The sequence below is a fragment of the Etheostoma cragini genome, chromosome 4 (genome assembly GCF_013103735.1).
Source record: "Etheostoma cragini isolate CJK2018 chromosome 4, CSU_Ecrag_1.0, whole genome shotgun sequence".
In the NCBI taxonomy this organism is placed as follows: domain Eukaryota; kingdom Metazoa; phylum Chordata; class Actinopteri; order Perciformes; family Percidae; genus Etheostoma; species Etheostoma cragini.
The window spans coordinates 3,302,099-3,320,772 of NC_048410.1; the positions used below are offsets into that span (position 1 = coordinate 3,302,099).

Below are 18,674 nucleotides of genomic sequence, written 5' to 3' on the forward strand. Positions count from 1 at the left end.
ATAGCAGTAAACTTGAGGAGCACTTTGATTAAAACTCCTTTAATGCCCTTAGAAGAGAACACTCATTTTGTAAGGTGTTATCTTTGAAGCCATATATTAATAAAATACACTAACTACTAACGTAAATCTCTTAATTTATTAGTTGGTCTGTACAAATACTCTCAACCAAAGTAAGTACTAATAGAAGAGAAAAGACTAAGCACTGGAACGGTGAATTCTCCTGCTTCATATTGTCCAATGAGAATAGAGGAGACACAGTATTACATTCACATTGGGAGAGCTCAGTATGTTCTTTCAAGAGGATGGGAGCAGGCGTAGGCTCTCTTCTCCAAGACCTCCCTGGCAATCTTCTTGATGTTGGCGTCGTTGTTCTCAGGCGAGTCTGGAACAGATCGACATGTGAATTCCAAAACCACTTTTATTTGTGATATAAAAAAGTCATTTGTCTGGATCATGTCACCGGATGACTCTGGATTACATACGGGTCATTAAAAAACAAAACACACGCACAGTGTGAAAACGAAAAGCAGCGAGAGGTGCGAGTGTTGGTATGTGGGGCGTGTGGGGGGAAATTCCGCAACATATGCAAGTCTTTTGTACAGAGATGCAATAAAAATAAAAAAATAAAAGGCAAGGGGCTGTTCTCAATTAGTATTTTGTGTTGTACTTACGTTTTTGCAACTGAGTCATCAAGTAATTGTTCTTGAAGAAAGCGTCGCTGCAGAATGTGTTTGCGAGCAGCACCTGGAAAAAAAAGAAAGAAAGAAATAACACTCTTTCATTCATCAAAACCTGCAGACATGAATTCTGGAAATGGAAAACACACAAATGAAAACTAAATATCATACAGGAGGCAGTTAAAAGCACAGAATATCAGAAAGTAGAAAAAAATCCAAAGTGAGGCAATTCCAAAAACGTTTGGGTTCAATTATCGTCTTCAAACGCAGCACACAACATGTGGAAACATTAGGCACAAGATTCATCAATAACCCATAGGTTTTTATTTTATAAACATATGTCGGATTAGCACTTTCCTACCCATCATGGATATAAGTCAAACCTAACAGGTACGGAACCAATCCAAGCTTTTATAAACACAGTGGATGAAAGCTTAATCATGAAAGCCATTTTTGCTTTTAAAATAATTCAGAACAGGGCTTGAATTACTTTAAAGCCACCATTTCAAAATGACTCTTTGGAATTCAGTTTGACAGGATCTCTACAGATTCTGTGTGTGTTTTACATAAAACACAAAAGGAGGCTGTTTGTTTGCTGATATTTATGCCTGTAGCTACAGTTGAGAGGAATACACAGGGCTGGCCATCTGAAACACAGAGGGTTGTTGCAAAAGAGGATAATACAAAGCATTCACTGCCTTCTTTAATGTCTCTCTGTTTTGTGTGTGAGTGTGTGTGTGTGGTCTGCATTGCTATTTGGCATTACACACAGCACCCATTACCCTACAGTTAGTGTCCTTTTCCACCTACAACTGCTTTCATAAGATCGGTTTTCTCCATGAAGGCGGAGCAGCACTAGCCTGAATAAACCCCGCCCACTCTGATGGCAGTTTGATTTTGCCCTCCCGCTCGGTCTGGAAACCTGCACATTTAATTCTCCTACTTCAGTTCACAATTACAGTTTGTGATGGGAACCAATCACAAACTGGCTCATCTACCTATCGCGCTATTGGTGGGTTTAACGCGATGACGCCAGAGAAGCGACCAAGCAGCGTTGATGCCTCTGTTGCTTAGCACTACGTCCCCAAGATCGTTGGCCTGATTGGTTGAAGGAGTTTCCAAATGCGTACAGAGTCATTGAACTACGCCCGTTGGTCACGCGTCTTGTGCAGAGAAAATATAGAGCAGACTCCCTAGACCAACGCTCAACCTCAAATCTATGGAGCTTGGTGATCGCCAGACTAGAGCAGTACAGGTTACACTTATACAGAAGAGTGGGGTGGAAACAAACGCATCACGTTTGCTATACTATTAGAGTTGATAAGTCAAAGCATATGGACGATATAGACGACAAGCCTAATAACCATATTTGTAACAAAAAAAAGAAGAAGAAATACACGCACAGTTAGAGGTGACATGCTGCAGCACCCACACAGGTGTTTTGAGTCAATCTGGCTGATTGGGCCTCTTTCCAGGACTTATGAGGAGCTGCGGTCAAAACTGAGGTCGAGCTGCTCCCTGTCTGATCTGCTCCCTGTCTGATCTGCTCCCTGCTCCCTGTCTGATCTGCTCCCTGCTCCCTGTCTGATCTGCTCCCTGTCTGATCTGCTCCCTGTCTGATCTGCTCCCTGCTCCCTGTCTGATCTGCTCCCTGTCTGATCTGCTCCCTGCTCCCCGTCTGATCTGCTCCCTGTCTGATCTGCTCCCTGTCTGATCTGCTCCCTGTCTGATCTGCTCCCTTTTACGTGTGCTCCCTGTTACGTGTGCATCGCAGAGTCGCCCACAAGGCAGCCTCTCGGGAATTATGTCACACAACAAAGTACCGTAGTGCTGTGTGCAAAGCGCAAGTCAATTTAAGTACACGCCTAATAGTCGCATGAAAAACAGACATTGTCATGAATTTATAAGCAATTGTCAAGCCTACAATATCTTCGCAATATTGACATTGAGGTATTCGGTCAAGAATATTGTGACTTCTGATTTTCTCCATTTCACCCGGCCCTAGTCTTAAAGCGTTGGGGTGTGTGTGTGTGTGTGTGTTTGTGTGTGTACACACCTCGTGGTCGTGATTCCTGAGCCCGATGCTGATGGAGCGACTGGTTCTGGACAGGACAGCTGTCATAGCGTAGAGGTTGATCATCACATCCGCTACTCTCTTCAGGACGAGCTGTTCATCCACTATGGTCTGACAACATCAATGGGACACAAACACACAGTAACAATCATTTCCAACCCCAAAAACGAAATGGGTCTCTGTAACGCAGTTAGGGGTGGGGGTGTAACTCATCAGGTAAATCCTTTTCTTGCAATCCTCAACCCATAAGGCATCAAGGAAGAATTTCCCAGAAACAGAAGTGTGTTCTTAGCCCGGCTGAGCTCTCACGGCTGCTTAGGAAACCGTTTGGATTTTTTTAAAGCTGTGATTAATTACATCCTGTGTTTGGATTTAACGCCACAGTTGGTAACTTTTTTAAAAACTAATGCCTTTAGTGCCAGTGCCTTTACGGAACGGGTCCATTACTTGGCTCCCAGTATTTATTTTTCCCACAACTTTATTCTGTAAATTCTCACAAATATGTGAGTGAACAGAAAATACAGTCAGAAATCGCCAGGTTCCCAGTATTGCCGCAGCGTTGCTGGGTGGCGTGCCCGTTTGAAGCATTCTCGAGGACAACTCATCCGATGGTAAATATTTTTTTAATATTACTATATTCAAATATTATTAATTTATATAGAACTTTTCTACTTTACCGGACAAAGCGGTTTACATTTCCCTTACATTTACCCGTTCACAGACCTACACCGACGGGGGCGGAGCGGCCATGGCGAGGCCACAGAACAGCAGGCTGTTGTCCTTCACAGATTCTCTGTCATTTACTACCATCAGGATAGAGTTAGAGTTTCAGCAAATGTGACAAAAGCCTATTTTTATGGACTTAAAGGCTCCCAGTCTAATACTTTAACAGATGAAGAGTGCAGTGTAATAAAAGCCCTCCGAGGACACTTCTCGTATATATTGGATCGATATAGAGGCAAAACATACAGGAAGTAAAGGTTTGGACAGCTGACCTGTTCCCAAGACATTCATAGCTTCAGTGAGGAAGTCGTGATTACAAAAGCACAGTGAAGGAAGAAAAAGAGAACACTTTGGAACACCACGTCAGAAACACTGATTGGAAGATATGAGCCGATATACACAAACATTCAGCCATTTAACACAAATGGGAACGTTCGTTGAAAACATTTGAGCAGTAAAATCTGATCGCTGTTTTTTCCCCAGAATGTAAAATCAATCAAATGTTACCTTTCCATATCTGTACAGCAGACTCTCCACAGTCGATCCAAAAAGGCCGACATTCTGTTCAAACTTCTTTGCACTTTCCTGCAAACAGACAAATCCCGAGCATCAACGAATACACCTAAGGAGTGTATGTAAAATATATCCTTTAAAAGTTTAAAAAAAAAAGAAGTTCTTACGGCCAAGCTGGGATGCACCACTCCGTCTTTTCCTGTCAGGCCAAGGTCCGCTGAACCTCCGAATGAGTTCCTCAGTTTCTTACCCAGCATGCCCAAAGCCAGACCTATATTTCCTTTCTTCATCTCCCTGCAGGCAGAGCAGAAAGGAAAAAAAATACTTTTTTTTATTACACACATTTTTACAGATATCACACAAACTTGCTGATGGTATTTTTGCTAAGACTACTTAAGGCCCAGATATACTGTACGTGCTTTGAACTACGCGTTCGCAAGATGGCTGCCACTTGTATCCTGGATTCCTTTGGAGAGTAGGATGTGCACGACTTCAGAAATTAATGCTACGCATCCACAAGATGTAACTGAGCACATCAATGCGGGCGCAGTATGTCCCCTGACACTGCACGCCACACCCCAGCCCAGGACGCAAGGTTGTTTTTCTTGCAAGATGGTAGGGGAAGACTCATCCCTGATTGGCTCGCCCTGACATTCTTACGCTAACCATAACCAATCCCACTCCTCTTGCCTGAACATAACTAACCGAACCAGAGCACGCAACGAGTACTAGCCATTCAGGGATTAGTTCCCTTATGAATATTCATGAGTCTTCCCCTATTATTATGCAAAAAACAAAAACAAAACATTGCGCCCAGGACGTGTCTTCCGGTGTCAGCCGGGGACGATATGGCGATGATCTGCACCCTAGTGAATATACGTTAAATACTTCAGGTACACGATAAATCTGATAAAAAGTAAATTCATCAAATTCAGACGTAATGCTATTTTTTTCCAATTAGCTGTAGCGTTCATATTTCACGTGACCCACGTGAGCGCTGATTTCATGTCGCAGTTTTTTTTGCGGTTTGTCATTTTGCCTAAGATTCAGTGACAATCAGTCGTACTCGCTCTGTTGTTTACTTGGTTGCCATGACTTCGCGAGTGATGACGTCCTGTCACTGTTCCAGTTGCTCGGGGAGAGAGAGCGGATGACTGTTTGTTTGAGTTCAGTGGAGCAGACGGCTCTGCAGAGTCGTGTAATTATGACTGCTGACGGAGCGGCGGTGCACTGTGAACATAGTGGACACCCTGCTGTGCATCTGCCCTTTACCGTGGCGGGTCTCCATCAACACATCAACATAGTGGAAACACTGCTGCCGTTCACACCGCTGCCGCTTGTTTACGTGTATGCATTGTTGATAAGCTAGTATGTCTGGGCCTTTACACACAACCTCACAGATTTACATCTAATCATCTCTGAAAATGACATATTTTACCTGTGATGCAGCTTTTAAGACCAGAGAAACATTTCATTTACCAAACAAATACTATGAAATATTCTTTTATAATAACTATATATAGTTATATATATATATACTATATATAAAAATAAATGATAATGTGTAAACGATTACACAAAGTGATATTCTTACTTTATTTTCCCAGTGAGGACTTTGCCGGCATACTGCATTCCAGTGAGAGCGATGTACATCCTCAGGATTTCATTGGTACCCTGGAAACAGCAACCGATTGTATTTCAAATCTATTATACTACCTTTAGGTGGCAATGCGGCCCACGAACAACACAACAAAAAGGTGGTGTATGTGTGTATATGTGTGTCTGTGTGCGGGTGTACTGTGGGATAACAGGGCACCGCACTACATTTTGATATTTTCAAGAGTTCCAAATTGTCCAATCAATGACAACATGGACAATCTCATTTAAAAAACTAAATTCAGATTTTACTGATTATGATTGATTGACACCTTTTATGACACATATGAAAACTGTATAGATAGATGATAAACTGCTGCCCAGTCCTTTCATCCAACTACATTAGGTCCCTTAAACCTCAACTAAAAAATAATCCATGTTGGCAAAGTCAGATGTGCCTCCTGCTGGCCACTTACAGAACGCATCATCTTACACCAACTACAGTTGTGTAGTGCAGCAGAAAGAAATATTTGACTCTCTACAAAACAAAATCTGTGAAAAAGGTCTGAATACAAGTATTTTTATCTAATTCCATTGCTTGTTTATTGCTAAGGCCAATTTAAATGGTTTATTTAAAATGCAGTAACAATAGCTTGTTTCGCCAGTTAATTGCTGTGAAACGACAAAAAGCAGAACCCCTAAAAGACAGAAGGGTATTTTACAACAACTTTGAATGCATCATAAGATCATAAGGTGCAATTGAACGCACCATTAAGTCCTGTTGGTCTTTTCCAATGAAATACAGCCACACTATTTTAACCGTGTTTAATCCAGCTGCTAGCTAATGATAGGCTAGCGTTACCTGCATCCATGTGTAATGTTACCTATCGTCGCGTGCATTGATGCTTCCATTGCCTGTAAATTTCGTTTTGGAGCGCCAAAGTACAGCGCAGGCATTTAAATGGGACTGAAATCATTGTCGTCATTTGGTCAGGTAGATACCGGTCATTTAGGAACTAGCTATATTGGCACCGGGTTTCGGTACCCAACCCTATATCTACGGACCTAATTTTAATGACTGAGTACCTCAAATATAGGCAGGATGCGACAGTCCCTGACGTAGCGCTCGTAGGGATAGTCCTTCGTATAACCCAGACCTCCAAGGACCTGAAGAGCTTCACTGACACAAATCCATCCTCCCTCCGAGCTGAACACCTGAACAGAAGATTGAGAACACGCATCATGAGACATTTTGTTTTAATATTAATGTTAATTTTATTTAAACAAAGTTTTATGACAGAGCCATCTAACCTTAACCATAGCAGCCTCTAGAGAACAGTCTGGAAGGCCCGGTCTGTCCATCATCCCTGCTGTCAGGTACGCCATGCTCTCCATCACAAAGGCATTAAGAGCCATCAATGCAAACTTCTCCTGCAGTAACAGGGCAAAACACACCTTATCCACCCCTGAACACACAAAGTGGAGCTGATTATTTGCAAGACTCACTGACTATGTTTACATGCAGATAATATTCCAGTTTTTGCCCTTATTCTGAAAAAATACCATATTCAGACTGAGCTGTTTACAGGCTAATCAAAGTGAATATTCTAATAATATTCCTGTTTACATGCAGCTGTTTGAAATAGGATTCTTTTTCAAAGCTGACCACCAGCGGCTGACCATGCACACACAGCGTCACCTTTCATTCCTTCGACCAACTTCTTGTAACGGTTGCTGTACATCCAAAAACCTGTGGATTGTCTTATAATGTTAAAAAGTAGCCGTGTTTCTCCTTCTGAGCAACGTGGGCTTCTCTTTTGGTCATGCATCTTTACCGCAGCCCTGCAAACTGTTGGCTGGTTGATTTTTGTACGACAACCATGGCAACACACAGAACTGACCATAAGCCTTATACAGGCAAGAGGCCGTAAACTGATGCAAATGGCCGTAGAAACCTTGATTGAGAGACACATTCAGAATGTGTTGTATATATGTTCAAAGAATGCTTCTAAAAGCAGAATAATACCGGCATATCACACACGTCTCACTTGTCAAAATACTAAATTCTGGAAAAGGCCTTATTCATAATATCCAAAGGGAATATGCAATTTACATAACCTGCATCACATTCAGAATATGGTCATATTCTGAATAATAGTGCAATATTAGTGTGCATGGAAACATACTCATTGAGGAGTTACAAACGTTGACTGTACCTGAATCATACCAAATTCACCCAGGCTTTTGTTGAACTGCTTTCTGGTTGCAGCGTACTCTGAGGTCAATTCTACAGAAAGCCAGACAAAGATGACGTCAAAGTGAAGACATTTTCTAAAAAGCTCTTTATCAGTTATCTCTGCTGCTGTACAGGGTTCTTACCGATCAGTTTTTTAATCATTCCAGCTGAAGAACTTCCCATACTGAACCTCCCCGAGTTCAGGATGTTCATGGCAACCTGTCAAACACAAAGCACAACTTTGGTTGTAAACACCAACACACCTCTACGGTACGCGTCCACAGCAGGGCTGCTCAAAAAGCTGCCAAAATAAACTGACAAAATAAAACACATCGCGAAAGGCTGTAACATATTGCAGCACTCTTTTAGTTAAAAGAAAATATCAGTAGAAAACTGCACTTTAAAATGTCACTTTTATTAGTGGTGCCTTTTATATTCAATTCAATGTTCAATAATAGAAAATCGTTTATTTTCATTTGTTTTAAAAAATTCAATTTGTATTATTTTAGCAGAATACTGAAAGCTGTAGAAAGGAAAAACTGAGTTTTTCCTCATATATCATGCAGCAGGCGTTTTTTGGACGGACCTTCCCAGCATTGGAAGATTGAAGCAAAGAAAAACCCTCCTTCAACCGTGAGGGCGGCAGCTGATTGGACGCTTCACTCGTGGGTTGTCTGCTCCCAGATTTTCAAAACAAACTAACGTGGCAGCTTGTTTGAAAATGTTTGATTAGCACAAAAAAAAGTTTCGGCAAAATGTGTTTTTTTGAACACTTTTATGCGAGAAACAAGCTATGTAGTTGCTGAATCTGTCTTCATTTTAGATCATCAATGGTTAGTTTCAGACTATCGTGAACTTGAGAGACTAGCTGGATTTGCATAAAGTAGTCTGGATTCAACTTTAACGCTCCTAAAAGTGCCACAACGCTACCAGAATGCATAGCCCAGCTGCTCACGTAGACAACAGGCTTGTTGGAGATAAACAAGAACTACGCTGAGATTTGTGTCCGACTTGATCCCGACTTGCTCGGATGTCACGCACACGTGGCCAACGATAACCTCACGAGATCAAGGTGGCCACATTTTTTGTAACAAGGCACTGCAGTTGCTTTCCACCGACCCAACCCAGCAAAACCCAGGGCATGATGGGAAACACACGGCTCTAAGCTGATTGGTTCCGAATCGACTCAACACGATGTAGTTTTATATAAAAACTTTTTACTGTTTTTGAATTGAAGGGATTTGAATTGCTATTTGTCTGATTTAAAGGCTTATTCTGTACAGAACGCATGTTGTGTGGCTGATGGTGACGTTTAGAAGATTAAATCTGTTCAGATTACTGAAACCGTCGCTTATTATCAGCATCAGATCAAATGTAGAGCAACTGAAGTCCGATTACAAGCTGATATATGGGTCTGATAACATTTTACCATATCAGAGTTGGACCGAACAGGATGTGAGTGTGTCTGTGACTTCCTGTTCAGCCTGAAGTAAGGTGGAAACGACTGGAAACTATCCGACTTGAACGCAGCTTTTTGACACCGTCCACTGCTGCTGCCGCCTGCTCTCGTCCACCTTACAGGTGAGGCGCAGCTCATCTCGAACGAGCCAATGAATGGGAAGCGGGGACGCTGCCAGTGGACACGCACCAGCTCAGACACAGTCATGTGCAATAGTGATTGTTAAGGAACAGGACAAAGCTTACCTTGAATCCACCGCCTACTTCTCCTATCACATTCTCCACTGGCACCGGAACGTTGTCGAAGGACACTTCACAGGCTGAAAAAGTCAAACAGTTTATCCACAAATAGCATGGAAACTCTACCAAAAACACTCCAATGTGTTTATCCTTCAAACCGAATCAAGAGGCTTACTGTTGGAGCCTCGGATGCCCAGTTTGTCCTCAGGCTTGCCGCTGGTGACGCCCCCAAAAGCCCTCTCCACGATGAACGCCGAAATCTTATCTTTCTTCACGCCATCTACAACCACATCCGTCCTGGCAAACACTGTCATAACATCTGCCATCGCTCCGTTTGAAATCCAAAACTGGCAACACAAATAGATGGGATCTTTAGAGTTTAGGGCAAAACCAATAACGTGAGAGGATGAAAAACTGAAGCCCAGATCAAACGCTTGCAAGCTTGTCTGCTCTCACCTTCGAGCCGTTGATCAGGTAATGTTTCCCGTCTTCTGACAGGGTGGCGCGGGTCTGGATGGAGGCTGCATCACTTCCACTGAAAAGATCAAACTGAGTGTAAGTCAAGCTTAATGCAATCAAAGTGTAGATTTTATCACAAATATTTTAAGAGGATGGAAGAAAGAAGGGATGCTGTCTATCCAGGAGTGGGCTTGGGTGATGGCTACACTGGCTGCGTTTAAAAAAAACTTTCTTGAAGGCTCTTGGGAATCTTTGTGTCTACATGTGTCAAACATCTACATGTTTATTTGGTTTATTGTCTATTTTGTTGAGTGAGCTTGAATATTCTGGCTACTGTTTCCTCATTTTTTATCTATGTAAATGAGATTTGAGTGCCTTTACCTTCCAGGCTCGGTCAGACAGAACGCTGCGATGTGCTCTCCTGAGGCCAGTTTGGGCAGATACTTCTGCTTCTGTGCTTCATTTCCTGCTATCAGAATCCCCTGAAACACCAAAACAGCTGTTAGCTCCCAATGGGTGGGCCACTCAGAGGAGAACGCGTTTACCGAAAGCCACGTACACCGTCACACTGGCCGACAAACCTCCCTGGACTCGTCCCCTGTCCTGCATGGGGAGTACAGACGGACTAGACGTAGTATAAAAACAAATATAACCCTGTGAAACAGCCAGAAGCCGCTGGACTTTGGAGCAACACGGCCTGTTGACCTACACGGAATTGCAGTTCATTTATAAGAGAAGTAAAGATCTTAAGTTTTTGTATTTAATGTTTTGAAATTTTTTAAGTAAACAGTAAAACGAAGAATTTTGGATTCAAGACATTTATTTACCGAGGTTTTGTGTTGAGAACAAAAGAACTTTAAATTCCTAAGCTAGTGAGTCAGCTCGTAGCAGTCACACCTTTATCAGATCGCCTGAAAAGGACAGCCGGCTGCTGCGGTGTAACGGTAACCATTCAGACTAGACCCCGATCAATAAAGGATTTTATAATCGATATAGATATACAAATATTAGGTGGTTTAAAAATCCGATATCCCGATCCAGAAACACATAACAAAACAAACAAATTTCCCTAAAATTAGTTACTTATGAGTCCTCACTAAAAAAATATGATAATGCGGTTTTAAAATTTACTGATAGATAAATTGTAAGATTGTATAAAAATACAAACTTAAGATATGGAAAACTTGAAATCCTTAGAACAAAAACACAATAACAAAACAAAAAGTCAAAAAGTGACCTCGCAGAGCGGCCTCTGGTGGACAAACTGTGCATCGCCAACACTCATAACATGGTTAGGGGGTTTCATCCATTTTTATTTTTTTTTAAATATTCATTTTTCAGAATCTGTTATTTGTTATAAATGATTCTGATAAATGAATATTAATTTTCTTTTTTTAATCTGCCAGTGTAAATGCCGATACCGATGGAACCTTGGAACGTCACATTTGTGATGTACGACATGGATGGGTGACATAGTGCTGCAGTAATTAGCCAGCAGCTAGCCGCTTAATACAACAACAAAAAACACTAAATTTCAGCCTACATGCACGTTTAAAAAATAAAATAAAAAATATTCAAATTCCAAATTTGAAAATCTAAAACTTGCCATCGAACAAATGTTCTAATCCAGCCCCCCCTGTTAGATGGTTTTATGTTTACCTTCAGTCCAATGGCCTGGTGTGCAGCCAGTGTTACAGCAATAGATCCATCTAATGAGATGATCTCTCCCAGTCGGGCGTACATGGTGTTGGACAGTCCCAGACCCCCTGGGGGGGAACACAAAAATAAAGATTTGCGCTACTAAAACACGGCGGGACGAGAACTCGCACGGGCATGGGAGAGAAATGGTAGTGGTGCCATTTTAAACTAAGGCTGTGTATAAACTGTAGGCATGTCCAGCGGTGGAAGAAGTATTCACATCTTTTTACTTAATTAAAAGTTAATACCACACTTTAAAAAGACTATGTTACAAATACACACATAGTCCTGCATTGAAAATGTGACTTAAAGGAGAATTCCGGTGAACTTCAACAACCTTGACAAAGGTAATACTAAAAACAAAACAAACAAAAAAACACCTGTTGGCCGGTACCGGGGACTTTTTACAAGCAGCTGGTGCACTACGTTCCAGATCCAGATTTAAGTCTTACCGTACTCCTCAGGAACCATGATCCCAAACAGCCCGAGCTCCTTCAACCCATTCAGAGTCTCGGGGGGGATTTGGGCTTCTCGGTCAATCTTCGCCGAGTCAACTGAAATCACAGAAAACTGTCATTAATTGTCAATTCATCACTTTACTCAAACGAAATATTCACAAAAACACACATAAAACAAACAATGAAAGCTACAGGTTGCCGACAGTCATCAGCTCTCCTTTCTCACCTTCCTCACTGAAGAATTTCTCCACGGGTGCAACAAGCTGGTTGATCTCCTCCGCTTCTTCATTTCCAATTTCTGGATAAGGGAAGACCTCAGCCTGGAGGACAAGAGCACTATTTTAGGGCGTTTTAATTCTCTCTTCTTTTTTTTTATCTCAAACAATTAAGATACTTTAAAAGAAGAAAAAACAGAAAAACAGAAAATAAAGTTTAATAAGTTAAAACACAAATCAATACGATTGCATCAAAGAACAAAAATGAAGGATGAGTTTGAGAAGGAGCAGGCAGAAGAACAATGGTTGCACAACCCTGCTTTACATCATATTATTACAGAATAAGATTACAGATAGAAATGCTTATAAAGCATACAGAGAAGTCACACTATAAAGTACACTGTGTGCCACTCATATATTCCATTCACCTTTCTGTAATGGTAAAGTATTTTTTCTTCTATCTATTTTTGAACTGTATAATATTTTGGCTTTGAGAAAAAATAAAGGGAAAATGTCAATACAAAGAAGAGCCCGACTGATAAAGGATTTTTAACGCCGATACCGGTAAGAATATTTGGTTATTTAAAAATCCAATTTGCTGATACATATATTTTTAAATCCAGAACGGCATTTCAAAGCAAATAGATTTCCCTAACATTAGTTATTTGTAGTTATTTATGAATTCTCACTAAAATATAAAATATAATATTTTGTTTTATTTTCCTGACAGAACAGAGGAACATCAAAATGTATTAAAGTTCTGATAAATAAAATGTATAAACATACAAACGCAAGATGTGAAACTTAAAGTCCTTCGAACAAAAACACAAATGAAACAGCAATATACTTTCCATTATATTTGATATATTTTGAATTGTCGTCTGTGCTTTTCTTTGCATAGGCTAAATAAAAGGTGTTTCCACTGTAAATGTTTGCATTAAAGCGTATCCAAACGCAGAAAATTAAGTTGCTGATGTTAAAAAATTCCCTTGGGAAGGACACCCAGACCCCTCACTATGATACCCCCCTTCCCCAAAGAAAGAATCTGGCCCATATACATGGGCTACAGGCATATATCTATCTATCTATCTATCTATCTATATATACACACACAGTACAGTATACCCACTAATATACATTAGACTACTAACCAGAAGAACCAGGTCCAAAGGGTGACAGTCTGTTCTCTGCAGTAACTGACAGTTGAGGTCAACATTTTACAATTAAGAGAATCCTTTGAAGCCATTGATTTTGACTTCACTTTAACAGCAAATAACTTTACATCTAAAGCGTTTAAAGTTTCTTTTTGTCCGTTGTTCATTTCTAAAGAAACACGACAATGTATAAAAGGCTCCATTACCTTGTACCTCACGTTATGGCTCCGTAGCAGATCTTTTTGTAAAAAATAAGCTAACGATTGTGTCATAACCACATGACTTGTTGTGGCATAGTCGATAAATCACCGTAAAGTACAGGGTAAGCTCGCACACAGTTTGGACTGACGTTAGTTGTTAAGGTTAAATTACTAATATTAACTAGCATTTTAGTTAGCAATAATTAGCCTGTGTCTATGTTATCTCCTGACATATACCTACCTCTTTGTTTCTGCTGAATGGGAATGTTTGAGATTTCTCTTGGCACAGCTACCAGAAGACTTACAACTTTTAGACAATTAGTTACATTTATTCGGCTTAAGTGATGTCCACCAACATTTTAATGGCAGGGTAAACCTTGTATTAGTTTCTAGGTCACTGACAACTGAAACCTCACGTTTTATGTTGCCAACAGACCCGTCGCATACGCATAGCACAGATAGCTAGCTAACTGGTTGGGGTTATATGTAACTAGCTAGCCAGGTATCCTAACACAGTGATTCCCAAACTTTTCCACGTCAAGGATCCTAAACTGACACGTCAAAGTTAAACAACTGACAAGTTCAACAACTGCACCCGCCTCTTTGAAGTTCTACCGAGACGAGCAATCTCCCAGTCCGGTTAACATTACCTTGTTGACCTGCCCGAGGAACAAATCTTTGGCGTAAGCGAGGTTTCTTGAGTGCGTTTTCATGGACCTCCGCTGCCGAAGGTGAAGCACTTCTTTCCCAGCATGCCTCGCATTACTGGCGAGCAGCCTCTGTCCGACATGAACAGACTTAGACAACACGACCCATCTGTTTACATTCATCATTCTTGCGGCATAAACTCCAACATGAGTGGATTGGTGTATAATATATACAACCACCTTTCACCCGTTTCTGTCCCACGCTGATGACGTAGACACACGGTCAAGGTGTCTTTAAAGACACTCGGAAACAGTAGCTTTTAGATGACGAATATAAACATACCGGCTTTAATGCTTTAGTTAAAGATGTAAAAACATGTAAAATATTATATATATATATATATATATATATAAATACAATATTCTGGATGGTCGATTAACTTAACTTTATAGATAATGGACTTTAATTGACTAAGCATTTCCTTTACACCCGTCATACCCTTACATGTAAGTTATTGTCCTTGTTATTTATTCTGAGTTTAGAATATTTTCAGAAAAATTGTATACGATAACACAGCAGAAATCGCAGTTTTCCCCAAGTTTCCCGGCTGTCTGTTTATGTCATGAATAGCTCGCCTTGTCATTGTGCTATTTCCGACAGCACCTGAACACCGCATAACAGCATTACAGTAGTGCGAGGAAACCACATGGTGGAGCAGTGTGTAACAAACATCCTTCAAAACCTAATCTTGAACAAGGGAACAGAAGTAGAGACAAAATAGACAAAACTGTATCAACATGGAAGTAAACTTGATTTTTAAAACAGCAATAACTTTAAGCAACTAAGAGATATTTCAAAATGCTGCAAAAATAACAATAAAATATCAGGCTATCTATCTTCAAACTAAACTAAGAATGACTCACAGAGTCTGTCACTCACTGTACAGCTCTGTAATGCCAACTACTCTTTGTTGGCAGAGGAAACGAAACCCTGTGCTCGCTCAATGCCTGCCGCATGATGACGTCGTCCGGCTGACACTGGATGTGGCCTTCAGAGCCGAGGTCTATTTTTAGCTCCCAAGGACCGGACAGACAGACAGGGCAAAGTGTCCCTCAGACCACCTGTCACAGGCAGCCAGGCATGTGGATTGTGCATGACTGAGAAGAGAATTAGTCTTAGCTCTACTGCTGCTTTGGCTTTCATTAGTAACTTGCAGAGCGTTTTGTGTAGGTTAAAGCCTCTGAAGAAGCCCTCTGAATGGTTGGATGTAGCCAAAGGGGTGAAACACAAACACAATTGTATCACTTTTGGACAGGGTTGTACAGCTACTGATGACAGATGTTTCCTCAGTATTGTTACAGTGAATGTGGGGGTGTTAAATGGTCATTTTACACCTAAAGGAAATGCTTGTCTGATGTATTCTGTAGCTCTTGAGGGATGTGAGTCTTGGTTCAGATGTGGGTCGTGCATGCTCAGATTTAACGGTTTACACATTTTTGGGGGCTATTAAAACATGTTTTTAATATCTTTAATTTTGACTGTTTTAGGTAATACATGAATTAATTGATACATTCAGTGTATTCTGTGTTCATACATCAGAATAGTCCTTGCAGTGTGCCAAATGCTTTGAAACAACATTTGGACAACATACAGTAACAACAACAATGAAGGCTGCAACTAACAATTACTTTCCTTATTAATTAATGTGTTGATAGTTTCCTCCGTGAGCTGTTTAATCTATAAACTGCCAGAACATAATGAACATGTCCACAAGTGTTTCCCAAAGCCGAAGATGAAGTCCTCAAATGTCTTGTTTTGGCCACAACCCAAAATATATTCAGTTTACTGTCACAGAGGAGAGAAGAAACTAGAACATTTTCACACTACAGAAGCTGGAATCAGAGAATCCTTTAGTTTTTCTTTCCATAAAAATGATTCAAAGTGATGAATCGATTATCAAAAGATTGCCTATTAAAAGGCACGATTGCCTCTGGTTTTGGGCCTTGACTTTCAGTTAGAAGGGCTGTGAACAGGCTTGTATGGGGTTAGCATTTCTGTACTCTGTACCCACAACGGTCCCCTTCCGGGGTTGTTTGGTGCTGCTGCCGGATGGCTCTCATTTCGGCCAGTTATCTGTTACCTTCCACTTTCTTCATGTTGTAATTTTGAAACTCCGGTGGATTTCTGAGACTACAGAAATTAGCTACACCATTGCTCGGTCCGGGGCAAGACGATTGTGATTGGTTCAAAAGAAATGCCCAAAAACCAGAGCCCGTTTATGTCCCATCTCGAAATGCTGTGTGGACTCGCCAGACCCGAGGGTCCCTAAGGTCTGGCAACGCGAGACTAGCATTTCTGGGATCTACTTCTAGGTAGAAAAGCCTAGTCCAGTCGTAGGACTTTAGCACCACATTTAGGTAGAAAAGACTGGAGAAAGCATAAGAAGAAAACATGAAGAAATGCTTTTTTATTTCCTAAGGGGAAATGTGTTGTTCAAATCAAATGTGCTTAGCAGACATACTCAGTAATTCTGTGAGACCAAGAAATTGTCTTCTTTGACAAAGTAGAGACACCCAGCTCCGGTTTTACAATATATTGTTTTATTTTGCGTTCTCAACATCGTCACAGTACTAGGTTTACATCAATAAGGGGGTGGGGGGTGGGGGGGGGGGGGTTGTCTACATAGACACAGAATGCATAACAAAGAGCACTCCTCCCTTTCCATTTGACTTCAAAATTGGCTGCGAGTGTGAGAGAACAGGAGCGTGTCAGGAAACGAGTCAGACGCCGTGGTAACGTTGTAACATCTGGACGTTCATCCCTAGATCCTATGATAATTCAGTCCTGTCAGAGGCCGAGAGAAGCAGTCGATGATTATGTAATTATCAGAGGGGGAGCAGGAACGCACCTTCAATGACATTCTAGTAGTAGTAATAATAATAATTATAATAATAATAATTTACAGACTATTTACATGTGTTTTCCTCAGTCTTTACTACCCACCCACCCTTGAAATGTTCCCTCCCAAAACCTCTCCATCAAGTTACATTAGATTTCCCCCAGATGGATTTTCTATTTACACTTAGCATAGACTGCCATGTGATGTTGAAAGCATGCCGGAGTAGAATGACGGTAATATTGGTAAATAAAAAGACACACTAGTGGGCCAGAAATCATCTAAATGTAAACAAGCATCAGTCAGAGAAATCAAAGCTACATCAAAAGTTGAGGTCAGCCAAGCCCGCTGCTCAAGAGAATAACACTTAAAAAAGAGAGAGAGAGACAAGAAAACCGAAACGGTATAGGCATCAATGGCATGCAACAAAGCACCTCACACGGAATCTGGACAGGTGTTTTTTGTAATGTATGACCAGTCATCTTAAAGGAACTGGTGTGTTTTGACTGAAATGCCGCTGATTTGACATAATTCTGGGAACGTTTAATAAAGCTAGGTTTCTTCTCGGCTGGTGTTTGCACCAATACTCCTTAATATAACAACTAGTTAGTAGACAGACGTTGGTCTGAGGACAGAAGTCCCGATTGGTCAACTCTGGGGTTGTGCTTGGATGGTTTCATTTGGTCCCCAATTTATTTGGTGTAAATATGATTTTAAAATGTAATGACCATGCAATATTGGCACTTTTCTGACTCCATATTCCCTAAATTAAACCTGGATAAAATGCTGTTTAATTGCCAGATCAGAGTCAAGTGTTAGATTTTAGATTAGTCTACAGTACATAAAGCCTGCTGAATACGTTTTGGATCATAACTAAAAATTTTAATGGTACCAATGTCTAATAATAAGTCACCCTTCAGAGAGGGTTTACAGGCGGTAACTAAGGGTTAATAAATACTTCAGTAATGCTTTACACATCTGTTATAAGCTTTTGATAAGAGGAACATTTGGGTTGTCAGGTTGGGAAAAATCTCTTTGGGACGTGCTCCTCCTCCGGCAACATTTCCTCCAGATTGGTTTAGCAGAGGTGGAAAAACGGGTTTTATGGTTCCTGCGTTCAGCATATTTGGGGCAGTGTGGACAGCAATAATGTCAGTCCTTCATAGTGGTGTCTAGACGGGATACAGCTACGGTCCAAAGTTAAACAAAATCTTGCTAAATTTAATTTGGCAACTTCCCAGAAGTGTCCTAAAGATACGCAGAAGGTCTATTTTCACGCAAGCTGTGGGGAGTTTGCACAGCCACTCAGATAGTGAAACAGCACACTTAGGAATTCTCTGTGAAAAGCCCCAGGAACAACAAGAGATTCTTGTAGGTGGAAAGACGTAATAAGACGTTACAGAGCCTTTCAATCAGGACAACGCCAGAA

At 40.9% G+C, this 18,674-nt stretch overlaps 1 protein-coding gene across 1 annotated transcript; it reads right to left on the reverse strand.

Annotated features, from left to right (window-relative positions):
- Positions 1-122: 122 nt before the first annotated feature.
- acad9 (acyl-CoA dehydrogenase family, member 9) lies at positions 123-14,620 on the reverse strand. Its single transcript, XM_034868487.1, has 18 exons — positions 14,352-14,620; positions 12,359-12,452; positions 12,127-12,228; positions 11,636-11,742; positions 10,358-10,458; positions 9,974-10,052; positions 9,693-9,864; positions 9,524-9,597; positions 7,963-8,038; positions 7,800-7,870; positions 6,895-7,014; positions 6,670-6,798; positions 5,582-5,661; positions 4,155-4,281; positions 3,982-4,059; positions 2,734-2,862; positions 672-744; positions 123-382 (listed from the first exon to the last, which is right to left on the reverse strand). The coding sequence occupies exons 1-18, from the start codon at positions 14,532-14,534 to the stop codon at positions 282-284; spliced, it is 1,896 nt and encodes a 631-aa protein (XP_034724378.1). The 5' UTR covers positions 14,535-14,620; the 3' UTR covers positions 123-281.
- Between the last annotated feature and the right edge of the window lie 4,054 nt (positions 14,621-18,674).

Coding starts and splice junctions, on each gene's coding strand:
- acad9 (XM_034868487.1), bottom strand. CDS start 14,534: ATGATGAATGTAAACAGATGGGTCGTGTTGTCTAAGTCTGTTCATGTC. Junction 10,459..11,635: donor ACCAGGCCATTGGACTGAAG/GTAAACATAAAA, acceptor TTGGTGTTTCAG/GGGATTCTGATAGCAGGAAA. Junction 8,039..9,523: donor AAGTAGGCGGTGGATTCAAG/GTAAGCTTTGTC, acceptor TGTGTTTGACAG/GTTGCCATGAACATCCTGAA.